At 51.7% G+C, this 14,663-nt stretch overlaps 4 protein-coding genes across 5 annotated transcripts in view; 2 read left to right on the forward strand and 2 right to left on the reverse strand.

Annotated features, from left to right (window-relative positions):
* The window catches only part of LOC128268586 (reversion-inducing cysteine-rich protein with Kazal motifs), a 28,052-nt gene extending 20,046 nt beyond the window's left edge, over positions 1–8,006 (forward strand). Inside the window, exons 3-6 of the mRNA XM_053005712.1 lie at positions 4,348–4,831; positions 4,914–5,351; positions 5,893–6,987; positions 7,046–8,006. Coding sequence (XP_052861672.1) covers positions 4,348–4,831; positions 4,914–5,351; positions 5,893–6,987; positions 7,046–7,842 — 2,814 coding nt within the window. The 3' untranslated portion in view covers positions 7,843–8,006. The remainder of the gene's footprint in view (positions 1–4,347; positions 4,832–4,913; positions 5,352–5,892; positions 6,988–7,045) is intronic.
* Positions 1,643–2,663, forward strand: LOC128268587 (uncharacterized). Its single transcript, XM_053005713.1, has 2 exons — positions 1,643–2,252; positions 2,333–2,663. Exons 1-2 carry the CDS (start codon positions 1,683–1,685, stop codon positions 2,498–2,500), a joined length of 738 nt encoding a protein of 245 aa, XP_052861673.1. The 5' UTR covers positions 1,643–1,682; the 3' UTR covers positions 2,501–2,663.
* Positions 8,007–8,394: 388 nt separating the features above from the next.
* On the reverse strand, positions 8,395–10,921 carry LOC128267790 (digestive cysteine proteinase 1). Of its 2 annotated transcripts, none has more exons than XM_053004711.1 (4): positions 10,753–10,921; positions 9,925–10,245; positions 9,582–9,839; positions 8,395–9,506 (listed from the first exon to the last, which is right to left on the reverse strand). In XM_053004711.1, exons 1-4 carry the CDS (start codon positions 10,793–10,795, stop codon positions 8,488–8,490), a joined length of 1,641 nt encoding a protein of 546 aa, XP_052860671.1. In that variant the 5' UTR covers positions 10,796–10,921; the 3' UTR covers positions 8,395–8,487. The 2 variants fall into 2 exon arrangements, with proteins under 2 accessions (XP_052860671.1, XP_052860672.1); XM_053004712.1 differs by lacking the exon at positions 10,753–10,921 and adding an exon at positions 10,339–10,435.
* Positions 10,922–12,410: 1,489 nt separating this feature from the next.
* Positions 12,411–13,669, reverse strand: LOC128267537 (39S ribosomal protein L39, mitochondrial). The gene is made up of 5 exons (XM_053004391.1): positions 13,609–13,669; positions 13,362–13,544; positions 13,055–13,297; positions 12,548–12,993; positions 12,411–12,470 (listed from the first exon to the last, which is right to left on the reverse strand). The coding sequence occupies exons 1-5, from the start codon at positions 13,667–13,669 to the stop codon at positions 12,411–12,413; spliced, it is 993 nt and encodes a 330-aa protein (XP_052860351.1).
* Positions 13,670–14,663: the final 994 nt, after the last annotated feature.

The following is a 14,663-nucleotide window of genomic DNA, read 5'->3' on the forward strand; positions in this document are numbered from 1 at the left end:
GCGAAAACGAGACAGGGAGATCCTGGTCCGTGGCCTGGTGGTGAAATAACCTGCTGCACCCGCGGAATGCTGTCTCCGGGCGAGTTGCACTCCCGAGGACACTCCTCAAAAAAACACTCCCGATGACGCTTTAATGACGCAGTGGCGACCAATTAATTAACGCATGCCTCAGCCATCGGCACACAGTGGGGAGACATATGCCTTCCAACGGAATCCGAATTAGTCGATCATGTGGCCCCGAAATGCAGCGGTCAAGCGAATTTATTTGGGTCGCCATATTGGGCACCGCACCGATGCCTGGGTTGCGCTTACACCGTAATGCTCGTGATGACAGCTTTAGTATCTGATGGATGAAATTTATGATTTTGGACCAACCTCCAAACACTTGAAGCTGTCAGTGACATGGGACCACTTTTTTGGGCTTGATTAATATTATGGATTAATTTTGTTCACTACTTGATTGTTACTTTACTACAATCTTTCCAAAGCCACAAACGTCTGTTCAGAAGAATGGCATGAAATGTATCATTATTTAATGATTGTCTAGAAGTTCGGAACGAGATGTGTTTCATTTGAATATTTTAATTTTTTTTCACGTTAATTTGTAGCTTGTCGTAACCAAAAGGAGATTCATACCTTACTGATACATAAACAAAAAGTGTTTAATTTATGCTTTAAATTTGCAAACAACGTTCGGTTAATTGAGACGCATCATTACAATGTATGCAATTCATGCATATCAAGCCGTATTGATCGGCATTACAATTATGCGGTCACAAAATTATGCAAAACCTATAAATCAATGTTATTTTTGGGTTTTTGGAAGAAGTTTCATGATTGGGAAAATAGGGAACTGAATTGCTTCGAGAGAACCATACACGTCATTAATTCATGTGTCCCGCTCAAGCCCGACTATACGGATCTTGTGATAACCTCCGGTGACGTGGTGGAGGTGCAGTCCTGCTCAGTCCGTCGAGCAGACAGCCAACACGAACGCAACCTGTGCAAAGTTTATCTGTTTGCACATTTTTATGCGCTGTTTACTGTTCCCTATATGCCCCCCCCTATATTTTACCCCCGTTGATAGAGCAGTCGGTAACGCTCTTCGCTGTCAGCGCAGCTGGCCGTGGTTCGAATCCCGGGATCGGTTGTAACTCAACCGGCCATGGTTTCGATTCCCGATACCGGCGTGACAGGGGGGTTGGCGCGGGGCTAACAATCCCGCCCGTAAAAATTAAATGTTACAGAGAGCATCAGAGATTAACATTGTCTCTGGTGCAGGCCAAGACTGCTCAGCGGTTGTAGCGCCAAAGAAGAAGAAGAAGAAGAAGAAGTTTACTGTTCCCTCTCCTCTCGCTCGCTCGTAAAGCCAGACAGCGATCATGTCTGGCCGGTTACGAGCCGGTAAAGATCGAACCACAGACCTTAACGCCGATCGTTGTCACCCGACGGCGGCCGCTTGAACAAATGGCGCAGACGTAACGGACGCGAAAGACTGTCCACCTAGCAGAGCAATTACTGTTTGCTGTGGGCAAATCAATAAATCAATCACCCCGCCCTACCTTTGACACCGCCCAACGCATAGCAGGTTCACCGGAGCAGGTCTTGGCAAGTCGCACAGGCAAGTCACACCACAGTTATCCGCTCACCGGACAACATCGACAACGCCGCGGCCGGCGACCATGGCTGGGGAATCACGAACGACGACGGCTCGGCGACCCATTATCGTGACGGTGATCGTCCTTAGGATCGTCCTCCCGGTCCTGCTGTCGCTGGTGCCGCCCGTTACCTGCGCAAGTGACTTTGTGGCGATTCGGAGCGTCGACGCGAACCGTACGCTGCTCTGCTGGGCCATAAAGCTGTCGCCGGCGGCGTTCGTTGGCGAGGCCAAGTGCGTCCGCCATCAGCGTAAGCACCAACTGGTGATGATCTACGGCGACGTCCACCCGGATCGCCGTGCCACGCACGGCTTGCGGCGGAAGTTGTCAACCCTACGCCGAACGCCGTGCAGCCACCGGATCCCCGGGCTCGCCCTGTATACGGCCCATTCCGCCAACGGCGACGGCAATCGGTCCGCCCTCGGACTGACCGTGCGCAACTTCATCGCTTCGTACAGTATGCTGCGAAGTTCGTGGGAGCAGGAGCGCGCCGAGAGCGTTTGTCGCGAATGCCGTGTGCTGGGCATTCGCCGGCAGCTACCGTGCGACGCGGAACCGAACACCGTGGTGCTGTATCCCGACTGTCTCCAACAGGTGCCGGGCCGCGGAAAACCGGGCGACGTCCAATAAACCTTGCCCCGTGCTTGACTAGCCACTCTCTGGCTTCGTTCCAGGTCGAGGGTCTCGGTCAGGGGCAGCGCTGGGAAAGGGAACACGCCAGGAACCTCGACACCTGGATGTGGCACTTTCGACGGAGACTTCAGAGCACACTATACGCGGATCTCGAACGCAAGCGACGGCAGCGGATGGAGATGCTGAGGTTCATTTCGATGCGACACTGAATCCACGTCGTACTGGGCGTAGAATGTTGCAACTATACGGCAAAGTGCAATAAATACCACTGCCCGATGATGGTCGTTTGGCTGGCGCAGGTGGTCCCGTTGCTTGAATGATCGCAATAAAGTCCAACTACCAGGCTGTTCAATAAGTTTTGAGCTTCAATAATAGAAGACGCTGCTGCTAACCAATTGTTGTTTTGTTATGTTGGTACATTCTTCATATGAACGAAACCACATATGAAAGAACTTCATATGAACAAAAAAAAATTGGAATGCCACTATCTCGGCAACATTCGGAGCGTTTTCGAAAGGATAAAGCGGTTTTTGTTCGTCGATTCATCACTATGGACAAGGGTCTATCACCATGATCCTGAATCAAAACAAGATGCTAAGGGGTGGTGTGAACCAGGTTCCTCCGCTCCGAAACGAGTTCGTATCCAGAAATCGGCCAAGAAGGTGTTATATAGCACCAGTTTTTTGGGATGCGAAAGGAATTTTGTTTGTGGAAAAAAATCCCTTCTCATCAGAACAACAATTAGTTTTTCATCAAATGATGAAACAGCGTGTTTACAGCCCTTCCAGATTCTCACTTTAGGTATGCAATTCATAAACTGGAATCTCGTTGTAACAAGTGGGAGACCATATTTAATAATAAAAAGTATTTCAAACCATAAAATTGTGTTTTTCTTATCAAACCATTGCGAAGCTCAAAACTTATTGAACAACCCATTAATGTTGCGTGTGGGTCGTCCGGCGAACCAATCGCTACAAGTGGGTGCCATAAAACGGGCCGATTTTTATTTGCCCATTCTATACAATGTTGTCCTTGTTGCGGATCGCCACGACCGTCAGAACGCAACACGATGACGGTCCGGCCGACGAGGTTGCGACAAGTGTTCTGAGTCGCCACAAACGCCTGCTCCATACCGCCTGCTTCACAGCTCACGAATAACCTGGACCGTGGTCCTAATGAATGGCTCGTGGAATGCTAGACTTTCCGCAACGAGGCTTCCTCCGACGGCGCCGTACGACAGCATTCCGGCCAGGCCGCCATCTTTGGTGAAAAGTGCCCCACCGGCAAGACCCTGAAACGCAAGAAAGACTGGCCATTATGGCTTACGTTCTGTACCGTAGCTCGATCGCCGTCACTCACATCCAGGGTGCGCACCTTCGATCGGTACTTCCCGACGAGTTTGACGCAGATCTGTCGGAGGCAGTCGAACACTGCGTACTCCTGCTGGCACACTCTGCAGTCCGCAACCCGCACCGGGGTAAGCAGCAGCTCGCGTTGCCGGGCGCGGACGGCGGCCAGGGTCAAGAGATCGCCTTTGGTGACGTTCCGGAGAACGGTGCGGAATACTGGCTGCGTTGTCCGTCGAGGGCACTGTACTTGCAGCACTCCGACATTGTTGTTCAGGAAAGCGTACTCGGGGTGGGTAACGATCGTGGTCACCCGGCACCCGGCCTTCTGGTTGCCTTTAAGCTGGGTGGTTCCTGGGTTTGACAATGAGAGGCCCGTCGCGTGGGCGCAGGCCGCAGGAGCGATCGCAGTTTCGTCCGCAACATGGATGGCGTTGCAAAGGTGCCGTCCACGGTGTTGCACCGAGCTCAACAACTTGGGAATGGGATTCGGTTCGATCCACGAGTGAACTCGCAGGATGAGACCGCACAGTAGTAGGGACACTGCACAACTTTGGCCGAACATGGTCACACGGATACAGCGGCTGCTGCGGAACCAATGGAAGGAGGGTTAATCGCTGCGTAGCATTTATACCAACCACACTAGAGCGTACTTTGTGGAGGAGATTACCCGGGGTGACTAATGGATTCACTTTGCTTCCACTTGACAGCTGTCGCTGGCACGGATCGCGGCGGATCCGGGCTCCCGGGAGGCCAAACTGGTGGACGTGCGGATGTACTGCCCGGCGCAGCAGCAGCTGCCGTTCTGGCGGTGCATGAACGAGACGATGGCGAGCGTGCAGCGGGGCGCGAGCTGGCCGGGCCGGATCTGCTGTCCGATGGCGATGTCCGTCAGGTGTCAGCACGTGTGCGCGACGGGGTCATCGCAGGACGAGCTGCGGCCCGGGTGCCGGCCGAGCGACGAGCAGAGCCTGTTCGGGTGCCTGAAGCGCCAGGAGGACGGCCACCGGTGCTGCGGCAGCGCCCGCACGGCCGAGTGTTTGCAGGCGTGCGGCGAGGTGTTCCGCCGCCACCAGACGCCCTCGCGGGCCCTCCGCGAGCAGGTGCTGAGCGCCTGCCGCAGCAACAACAGCAACGTGATGCAGTGCATCCGCGGGTTCATCGACGTGACCTTCAACCGGAACCTGAAACGCTGTAAGCCGAGCCGAGACGGCGATCGTGTGTGATCGATGTCGAGTGTGTCAAGTACCGAACGCGGTGTCCTTGCCCGTTTCAGATGTGCCGTGCTGCGATAGCGCACCGGAAGCACGGTGCCGGAGCGTTTGCCGCGAGACGCTGACCGCCGGTGGGTCCGACACCGACCCGTACACGGTCGAGGAGATGATCGATCTGCTGCAGCACCGGGGCGGCTGCGGGGCACTGATGCCCACCGAGGCCCCGTGGAGGTGCTTTCTCGAGGCGGACCGTCTCCACGGTGCGTCTGCGGCGGCCGCAGCATCCCGGCAGCAGCTCAACTCGAACGAGGTGTCCCGCATCAACCAGATCGGCATGGACTCGGCCAAGCAGCATTGCTGCCTGCGGGCGGAATCGGTGCGCTGCGGGCGGCTCTGCTTCACCACGTACGCCAACGAGTGGACCACCAATCTGGTGGACTTCGAGCAGGAGTGCCTGACCGCGCCGGAAGAGCACGCCCTGCGCCAGTGCATCGACGAAGGTAAGGTGTGTGCGTTGTGGCCGCCGGGCGTGCGTGAGGAGCCGCTGGGGTCGCCGGCGGTGGAACAGTGGCTCAAACCATAATACACTAATGCATGTAACAACAGCAAAAAACCTGTGATCAATATGTGTTTTATTTCTCGCCAGATGGCCCTGCATGCCGGGGGGCTTGTTGCCACGGAAGGTTGGCATCGTCGCCGTCGATGGGGAAGTCAAGGGGAGTTTATAGGCTGGCCACCATCCTGGGGTGTTGTCATTCTCATTTAGCATTTAACCGAATGGTCCGAAACTACCGAGTGGTCCAGCGAACTCCTGCGATAGGGCTGCATGATGAATTCATAAAAAAATGGCGTCCCTCATAATTTGACAGTAACGTTTCCGCATCATTTGTTTGTTGTGTTGTCTCCTGGTTTTACTAAACAGTTTGAGGTAGTTTGGTCCGTTCTCGCTCTCTCGGTCTCATTAGCCAGTATTTCGTGTTTTTGCGCTGGGTCGGGAGCCGAATCTTAACCTCAAAAGTCCTTTTCTTTTCCCCCTTGCAGTCGACGAACCGTGCGAGCTCGGGTGTGACGGGTTGTCGTTCTGCAGCAACTTCAACAATCGGCCGACGGAGCTGTTCCGAAGTTGCCGCCAGCCGTCGGACGTGGCCGCCCGGGCCGATGTGCAGCGGTGGCGTCAGCAGGGCTACGTTCCGTTTTTGGGCGTCCAGCTGCCGATGCGCAATCAGACGGAGTGTTCGTTCGAGATCTGGAAGTCGATCGCCTGCACGCTGCAGATCAAGCCATGTACGAAGGCACACCACACGAACCACATCTGCCGCCAGGACTGCCACGAGGTGCTGAAGAACTGCGTCGACTGGGACCGGATGCCGGAAGGGTACAGCGTTGGGGCGCTCTGTCAGCAGCTGGCCCCCCAGAACAACACCGTGCCCTGCATCTCCATGGGCCGCTTTCAGCCTGGTTTGGCCCGGGGAGACCTGCCGTCGGGGGAGGTGACGGACGTCGCGCTGGTGTCACCGTGCCGCGGGAATCCGTGCAATGTGTCCCAGGTGTGTGTGGCCAATCGGGACGGCACGTATGGGTATCGGTGTGTGGCCGGGTGCGCCCTAGGGGAAGCTTCATCGTACCTCGTGCCGGTCGGGACGTTCGTGCGGATCCCGGTGTCGGTCGGCCAAACGGGCTGCCTGAAGGTGTGCCGCTGTGGTGCGGGGGGTCGGATCGAAAAATGTCAGCCACTGCCCTGCATCAGCTACGAAACGTGCTCGCTGGCCGGGCGCCGGTTCGCGCATCTGTCACACTTCTACGTCGAGTGTAACGTGTGTAGCTGTTTCGCGGAGGAAATCACGTGCACCAAGAAGCAATGTCACGTGCCGGGGCTCACGGTGGACCGGGCGTTCACCAGCCTGCCCTGCAATTGCCCGCCCCAGTATATGCCGGTCTGCGGTCGAAACGGTAACACCTACCCGTCGGCGTGCGTCGCCAAGTGTTCCGGTCTGGCCGACACCGACATCGAGTTTGGACCTTGCCGAGCGCGGGCCGCCTGTCAGCGGGTGGATTGCGGTCCGCTTGGTGTGTGCTTGCCGGACTGGAATGTGTGCCTGTCCGGGATGCATAAGCCCTGTCCCCAGCACCGCTGTGGTACGTTAATCCTTCGCGCGCCTCAGTAAGCGGCTCATTTTTCACCTTCTACTTTCAGTCAACCTAACCGCAACGAACTGCTCCAGCGTCACCGACGTGCGAGATACTAATCTCGGATACCATCCGACGCTGTGCGCACTGGTGCTGGAACGGGCCACGTTCGCGTATCAGGAGAAGTACCGCAAGCACTGCGAGACATCGCGCCGCCGGAACCAGGTTTGCGGTGTTAATGGGATCACCTACCGGAGTGAGTGCGAAGCGTGGAGCGACTACTCGACCGTGGACTATAACGGGCCGTGCCAGGAGGTGGGCCTGATCAGTGCCGAGCTGGAGGCCAAGTGCTCCACGATCAAGTGTCCGAAGCGGAAGTCGTACACCTGTAATCCGGTGCTGCCGCCCGGAGCTTGCTGTCCGGTGTGCGGAACCGGACTGCGCATCGTCTACTCGCGCAAGCAGATCGACCGTGGGCTGTACGCACTGAAGGGACAGTCGACCGAGTACTTGACACTAAAGTCGATCCTCCGCTCGCTCGAGGCGCTGCTGCAAACGGTCGAGTGTCGGCTGAGTGGACAGCTCACGTTCGAGAACGATCTGTACGTGATTGTGGAACCGCTCGGCAAGAGCCCCACCAAGCTTCAGGCGCAAATCTGCGCCCGGGAAGCGGAACGACTGGTGACCTTGGTGCGCACCCAGAGCCATCGCATCACGAGTGAGCTCAACCTCAGTGCGCTAACGATGGCCTCACTGGTGACGTCCGGTGGTAGTGGAGCGAGATCCTCGTCCGTGCCATTTCTGTACAGTAGCGTCTTAGCGTTAGCGTTAGGATATATGATCGGTGCCACGAGGTGCCACTAGAGCAGGTGAATTCGCATGTGCCACGACGGACTCCCTCGCGTACCGGAGTTTCCGGATCGCGAGGGCCTTCCCCATTTAGCCTGTATGCATTTAGAAACCGCGTTTGACTGTGATAGTTAGCTGTAACCGCGTACCGCGATTTCTGACCCAAAGTTGCCAAAGCCGTGTACGAAAAGCGCGCCAAAAGGGAGATGTGAAGATCACAGCAATAAACCTCTAGTCTCGTAAGCTGGGCTTCGAAGATGCTTTTGCGCCGTGTGTACATTCCTTCGCTGGAGAGGACCTCAGCAATGGAGTAAGAGTAGTCTACGTTCGAAGCTGGCAGCGAGCAAACATTGCAAAGTGCAATCGTCTTCAACCGGTTCGCGAATGTCCGGGCAACAAACAAATGCTGCTAAGTGTGTGTTGTTTCTGATGTCTTTTGAGGTTGTCGGCGATGTGCATTCACGAGTGGTAATTCGTTCGTTCGGCAATCGGAGGCCTTCTTCCATACAAGTGTTGAGTTTTTCGATAAGTTTAGGTTAAACAATAAGAACTCGAATCGTTGGACGTTTTGTTTTGGTTTATTATTCAGAATTCATACCCTTACAATGCTAGTGTAGAACGTGGAGGTTGGGATCGAAGTATCAAACTTTATCCCGTTCCTCACATCAAGACGTACGTCGCATCGGTGGTGAGGCCACAGTTGTTATCTTTCACCGCCATTAGTGCGTAGCCATCGTTGCCCCAGTAGTTTGACCACGAGTTCTTAATCAGCCAGTAGTCCTCGCCGTTTAGCTTCCCGTAGCCAACGGCCAGCACGGCATGGTCGAGCTCGTCCAGCTTGCTCTTGCACTCCGGCTCGTAGTATACGCCGTTCGAGTAGAAGCTGAACGATTTGTGACCCGCATCGATTGCGATCGACAGGGGGCCGTGCTTGAACAGGGCCACCTTGAATGCATCCGGATCGCCGGAAGTGACGTTCACCCAGCCCGTGATCGGTGCGTAGAGTGTGGTGTTCTCGACCCGGCAGTAGCCATCCTGACCGAGATAGCCATACTCGTCCTCCATCGGTACGCCGCCAACTTCCTGGATCCACTGGTAGGCGCGGAAGTCTTCACCACCATCGCACCCGTTGTTACCGTAGCCCCACGAGCAGTCGATAAGGGCTTGCTGCGAGAAGCGCACCAACTTTTGCGTCTTCCGGAAGTACGCACCCTCGATGTGGCCGATCGTACCGAACGACCAGCACGAACCGCACACCGACTGATCCTTGACCGGTGTCACGGCCCCACTTATACGCCAGTCCCAGGTGTCGGGCAGATCGTCCAGGTGCTCCCGTGGCTTATACGGGAACGGTTGCCCACCATTGTACACCTTGGACGAGCGGAACCCACGCAGCGACTTCAGTTCGTCCTCCGTTCGATCGGCCAAGTGGTTGACGGCCACCGTGAAGCCCCGCTGGGCGCGGTTGTGTGAATGGATGAACCGAAGGTTCTGCCGGAACACGTTCAAACGCTTCTCGTGCTCGTGATCACTGGCGTAGTTCTTATTGTGCTTGCCCTTGAAACGACTAAATTCGTCGTGCAGATGTTCCTCCGAGCGTGGGTGAATAAATTCTTGCATCGGGTTGAACGTAGCATAGTGCCCGTTACCCGGTCCGGGGAAGCCAACGCAAGGATCACCTAAAAGACGGACGTAAAAGTATTAAAAGGTGATATCCGCCCAATGATTCGACGCGATCGACAGCGACCACTTACTTAGCTTAACCTCAAACACGTCCTCCGGGATGTCCTGGTGATCGTACGAGTCGTACTCGATGTAGTAATGATCGTAGTGCGATCCCAGCAGCGTGTTGTAGCCCTGCATGTCGTAGCGCACCGGAATTGGCATGCGCGATGCCGGATACTTCGGGGACTTTACATACCGTACCCACAGGTTGTAAACATTACGCTTCTGGCCGATGACCTCAATCAAGCTGAACTTATCACACTGATAACCGTCGCATTCTTCCGTGCCTGTTATTTGGGATGAGAAAAACACAGTCCGTTGATTACTGCAGTCCGAGGGACTGCAGCACCGGGGCACCGATCATTTCCTTACCGACAAGTTTAAAGTCCTTGGCGTATGGTAGAATGCCCTGCACAGCAATAGCATTATCGGCCGATCCGTTGACCTGAAGGCAGGTTTCTTTGTTCGACTGCGTTTGCGTCGTGACCGGGGCCAGCTTCAGGCTCACGCCGTAGCTACCCTGCTTCGTCAGCTGATAGGTCTTCACCATGCCACCATAGTAGTCGATACGCGATCGGCCATTCGCTTTATCGTACCAGGCGTAGAATGGCTCGCTAATTTCGGCATACGGAATATTCAGGACACCGCTGACCGAGTAGATGTCGGGCCATTTCGGTGGGTTTGTAGCAGTCGCTGTTTAAATTAATAGATCAAATTTCGAGTCACGATAAGATTCTGATGTATGGCTTCACTTTCCAACAGTCTCCATTTTGTTACGAAACCCACTTTCTCCTCTGAGAAACCATTTTTTGGCCACCATCGTAAATGAAGCTTTGGCTTGGGCGTTTGGTAGGTATTTTCTTTTCGAAAAAGGTGAGTTTCGTTTACGAAGAACATTGCTTTTCTCCCAGCAAATTAACAAACGCTACGACGCACGACCGCTTAGATTAGTTCTTTTCAGTGTCAGTTCAGCTCGTTTGTGTACTCGTTAACGAAGTTCGTTTGGGGATTGTTTGTTGCGATCGCTAAGGGTCATCCGCAGCGATAGTGGCCCGCGAGGGCACTGAGAATATATTACTGCATTGATAACGACCACCGTTTGCAGCTTGTTATTCTGACTAACTATAACATTTACGTTGTAGTTTACTTCTGTTACAAACTTAACTAAATGCTTGTGCAGCTATGACCGGTTCTACTCACCAATTGCCAGCAGGCAGCTCAACGCCAGTAAAAAGTATTTCATTGTAAACTAACACAAAACGAATAAAACGGTTCACTTTTGTAAAGACGCCACACTTAATCCCTTGAGGGACCGATGAACTTCCGCAAACGGAACGGTTTAAAACGGGAACAGCACGTCCTCCCTGGTTGGCCGTGCTAGCACAATGAGCTGGATCCGATTACGCTGGCCTCTGGAAGCGAAGGACTCGGAACAATGTTCTAGTTATGACTCGGAGTATCATTATAAAGGGTGTGCCTGTTAAAAATTGGTCAAACAAAAAAATGTGTAAATCAGTCAAAAAAATTATAAAAAAATCAAGTCATATTTCTTTTGAAAGCTCATTTTATACAGAATATGTAAAAAAAATATCATTCAGTCCTCCTTCTTAAGAAATGCGAATTGCCGAGCTTTTCGTTTTACCGCTTTCATCAACTCTTGCACCGTTTTCTTGGTCACTTTCATTGCTGCAGAACACCAGTTTTTCGTGAACTTTCGTTCGAAAATTTCGTGAACATCTTTATGCACAGATTCCGCGATCGTTTTCTGGCCCACATGGTTTACTTGGCGTCACGATTTGGAGTCACTACTTTCTTCTAGAATGCTAGACTTCAAGACGAAACTTCCAGCTTGCTTGAGACATCTCGGACAGAGAGTTTGGGATTGCACTTGAAACAACTGATCACTCGTTTCATCGTTTTTGCGGTCTCCTGGTTCTGATTTCCACCTGATCCAGGCTTTCTGACTGTCGTCAAACCTTCTCCGAATACTTTCAATACATTGGTGATAGTTGATTTGGCCACATTCAACAGTTTCTCAAACTTGACGTGTGAGTAGTTCGGATTTTCGCGCTGACGGTGCAAAATTTCGAGACGATGCTCCTCTTGTTTCGACGCCATTTTCACAAATGAAGGCCAAATTTCAAAATCGACTAATACGTATGATTCTAGACAAAAACATCTTTAAAATGAGAGGTGTATCGGATTTTTTGATGCACTATGAAAAATAATGCGTCAAGTTGAAGTTGACCAATTTTTGACCAAGACACCCTTTATTCTGATCGAAGAGAGGAACGAATGATCGCTCTGTCCTGCTCGATGGTGAATCATTTAAGAATCATCACCATCATCGTGTAGGGGATCGGTTGGTTCCTTGGACACACATCGTTCGAAGGAATGGTCATGGGAATCTGTACAAAAGCACGGTTGGGCTCGTTGTTGAGTCACAGCGGGTGGTACAAAAGCGGAGTAAAATAATACGAAAAGGTGACACAATGCGGGACACTGAATGCATAACCGTTTTGACGTGGTAATGCACCATTTTTATTGGCCTTCCTCTTTTGCCTTTTTGCTTCGCTTTGTCACGTGAGCCTTGCCGACAAACCGTAGCAGACTGATGGTGACCTAAGGGATTAAATTTGTGTTTTGTTATGTTTCGCCTCGTTCAAAGGAACATGAGCATCAGCGGTACCTTATCCTCGTTTCAGTCCGTACCCGTATCTATTTCAGTTCGCTATTCGCTTTTTTCTAATATTTTTTTAATTCCTACAAGCATTCGGTTCTTTAACTTAGAAAAGAACAAACCATTTTCCATTAATTTTATAGAGTTTATTTTCCACAGATACTAAGCTAAAAACACTTTACGCTACCTGTTCCGCGACAGCATCCTCAAACGGTTCGTTGGGTAGCTTGGCAGCGTTCTAAAATGGAAAGCATCAATCATCGAACAGTCAATCTTGGAATGTATAATTTTCCTGCATATAAGGCGAGCACTTACTAGTTTCCGCGAACGATTCTCCAGGATGGCGTACGCAAAGTGATGGACACGGAGAACAGCGGGAAGCGCTACACCCTGTAGCCGGTAGAAGTACTTCCCATCTTCGTTTGCCTCCTTGATCGGATGCACTGCCGAGATGGTGCACCGGCCAAGCAGAGCGGTCGAGCCTATCATCGGTCCCTTGCTGATGTCAACGTGTTCGCCCACCCGGTACACCGTAACCTGGCCGTTATTTTGGCTCGCCACACTTGGAATCTGCTCTCGCTTGAGAGGATTGTCGTGGAACATTTCGGATGCCAGCTGACTGTCCACGTCCAGCCGCTCGATGGGGAGCTCCTTTTGCGAGAGTTTAATCATTTCGATCGAAAGTGCACGCAGCTCTGGTACGGTGGGCTCCCAGTTCTCCTTTGCCAGCACGATATCGTGTACAAAGCTGCCGGATTTGACTGCCAAGAAATTTGTCGTTTCTAAATTGCTTACTGGCTTTGTGGCTAGGCAACTACTCACTGTTGGGTTTGGGGAAACTGTGCAGGTGCAATCCGGCTTCCGGTTTAAAGCTGGATTGCAGAACGGCACCGAACAGGAAGGAGCACGATCGCCAGAAAACCTTATTGGCAATGTGCGGTTCCGGCGAGGTAAAGTTTAGCAGCTGCAACGTGCAGGAATCCCGCAGCGGTCTTCGCATGTCCCAGGGCGTTTTGTTGTCCAGCAGGGCCAGTGCCGACTGACGAAAGTACTTTTCTCCGATGTCTACAGGCAAAATGGATACAATTACAACACATTCGAAAAGGTTCCCCGGGGCGTATTGCCTTACGTCGGGCGCAATCGTACGGCGTGGAGAGCTCCCGGTTCATCACGAGCGTCGTGTCGTGCGGCAGTCCTAGATATCGGACCTCGATCTTTTCGATACGTCCCACATTTTCACGCTGGCGCCGTTGCTCTTCCGAAAACAGTTCACTCGCTTTCGTGGACACTCTTGACGACAGCGAGAAATGCTCTGCGAGAGAAATGTGACGAATGAGAAGAACGTTCTGTACGATTAAACGACTGAAGGACCTTACTTTTTACGACGTGATGTAGCTGGATGGTCGGAGACTTTATTTTGTGAAGATTTACTGACATTTTTAATAATGTTGTAGCACAAATGCAAATAAAATTGGGACTTAACTACAAAAATTGTGCCGGTCTGCTTATGTCACTGTTTGTTTTGTTTTCGACGAGTAGAAACGTCAAAAAGCAGTGCAGTGGATGAACTCGAATTCGAGCTCGAATAACACGGAACGAAGCGACTATTTTCCGATAGAGGGCGCATTGAAGAAGAAACATTTAAACAAATTTTTGAAACGTTTGAAATTATTTGAAACTGTAGAACTGGTTCATGTTAAGCAAATTGATGTTTCTGATTTCAACGTGGTGAAGCTAGTTCTAGTAAACAAAGAAAAAGTGGAGAAAACAATTTATATAGCATGATATCAAACGATATCCTTTTAATGAATGAATACACAAAATAACTGTCCAAAATTAATATAATGGCCGTTAATTGAACTTTCTTATAGCAGTGTTCAAATTTCATCGCAGCCGATGGCACAACGCGTGATGTGGTATTGAATGAAAATGAAAACATAAAAACATTTAGATTGATTGAATAATTTCAACGAGTGCAGCAGTGACAAAAAAGTGGTCATGGTCACTAAAAAGCAACAATTAACAAGCAACTTCCACGCTATCAACGGCGGTGCTCACTCATGCAAGCTGTAGCGACGGCATTAGGCAGCTTCCGGTGGTTGTGTGTGTGTTTTTTATGTCCACTGCATACATAATTGCCATTTGGTCAATTAAATCAATTTCCTATTCAGGTGCATGGCGTGAACACGCAAAGGCATGCACGACTGAATATCGTACAGCAGAAAAGAGGTTCGAAGTACGCAGCGGCCGGATGTGTAGCATGATTGGTGTGATAAAATGTTGAAAATTTGGTGAGAAATAAAAATAGTTTGGCAGCGAAAAGGGAAAACACATGCTCGAGAGCACCGGTAACTGAAGAATAATATAATTAGATATGTTTTATCGACCTATGCCCAATGAGGGTTCATCACCAAGCCGCCATTAGTGTTGT

Source organism: Anopheles cruzii, chromosome 2 (genome assembly GCF_943734635.1).
Source record: "Anopheles cruzii chromosome 2, idAnoCruzAS_RS32_06, whole genome shotgun sequence".
NCBI lineage: Eukaryota > Metazoa > Arthropoda > Insecta > Diptera > Culicidae > Anopheles > Anopheles cruzii.

What these genes read in the sequence shown, in the direction of transcription:
- LOC128267790 (XM_053004711.1), bottom strand. Translation starts at nt 10,795, where the DNA reads ATGAAATACTTTTTACTGGCGTTGAGCTGCCTGCTGGCAATTG. An exon ending in GAGCTGCCTGCTGGCAATTG is followed by an intron (nt 10,246 to 10,752) that starts GTGAGTAGAACC and finishes TAATTTAAACAG; the next exon opens with CGACTGCTACAAACCCACCG. An exon ending in CGTGTTTGAGGTTAAGCTAA is followed by an intron (nt 9,507 to 9,581) that starts GTAAGTGGTCGC and finishes TCCGTCTTTTAG; the next exon opens with GTGATCCTTGCGTTGGCTTC.
- LOC128268587 (XM_053005713.1), top strand. Translation starts at nt 1,683, where the DNA reads ATGGCTGGGGAATCACGAACGACGACGGCTCGGCGACCCATTATCGTG. An exon ending in ATCCCGACTGTCTCCAACAG is followed by an intron (nt 2,253 to 2,332) that starts GTGCCGGGCCGC and finishes GCTTCGTTCCAG; the next exon opens with GTCGAGGGTCTCGGTCAGGG.
- LOC128267537 (XM_053004391.1), bottom strand. Translation starts at nt 13,669, where the DNA reads ATGTCAGTAAATCTTCACAAAATAAAGTCTCCGACCATCCAGCTACAT. An exon ending in GCCGTACGATTGCGCCCGAC is followed by an intron (nt 13,298 to 13,361) that starts GTAAGGCAATAC and finishes TTTTGCCTGTAG; the next exon opens with ACATCGGAGAAAAGTACTTT. An exon ending in AGAATCGTTCGCGGAAACTA is followed by an intron (nt 12,471 to 12,547) that starts GTAAGTGCTCGC and finishes TTTCCATTTTAG; the next exon opens with AACGCTGCCAAGCTACCCAA.